Source organism: Myotis davidii, unplaced genomic scaffold (assembly GCF_000327345.1).
Source record: "Myotis davidii unplaced genomic scaffold, ASM32734v1 scaffold354, whole genome shotgun sequence".
Classification (NCBI taxonomy): domain Eukaryota; kingdom Metazoa; phylum Chordata; class Mammalia; order Chiroptera; family Vespertilionidae; genus Myotis; species Myotis davidii.
Window position 1 is genome coordinate 1,035,132 of NW_006285785.1, and position 273 is coordinate 1,035,404.

The 273-nt window shown below is 66.3% G+C and overlaps 1 protein-coding gene across 1 annotated transcript; it reads right to left on the reverse strand.

Annotated features, from left to right (window-relative positions):
* Positions 1-2: 2 nt before the first annotated feature.
* Positions 3-269, reverse strand: SOX12 (SRY-box 12; the record flags this gene model as incomplete). Its single annotated transcript, XM_006756737.1, has 1 exon — positions 3-269. A coding segment is annotated over one exon (267 nt), but the record flags the coding sequence as incomplete, so codon positions are not given.
* Between the last annotated feature and the right edge of the window lie 4 nt (positions 270-273).

Genomic DNA, 273 nt, shown 5'->3' on the forward strand with positions numbered 1-273 from the left:
CGGTACTTGTAGTCCGGGTAATCCGCCATGTGCTTGAGGCGCAGCCGCTCCGCCTCCCGCACGAACGGGATCTTCTCCGAGTCCTGCAGCAGCTGCCAGCGGCGGCCCAGGCGCTGGGAGATCTCGGCGTTGTGCATGTCGGGCCACTGGTGCATGATCTTCCGCCGCTCGTGTTGTGACCACACCATGAACGCGTTCATCGGTCTCTTAATGTGCCCGCTCGGGGTCTTGCACCAGCCGGGCTCACGCGCCCCCTCTTCAGCCGGCCCGGGC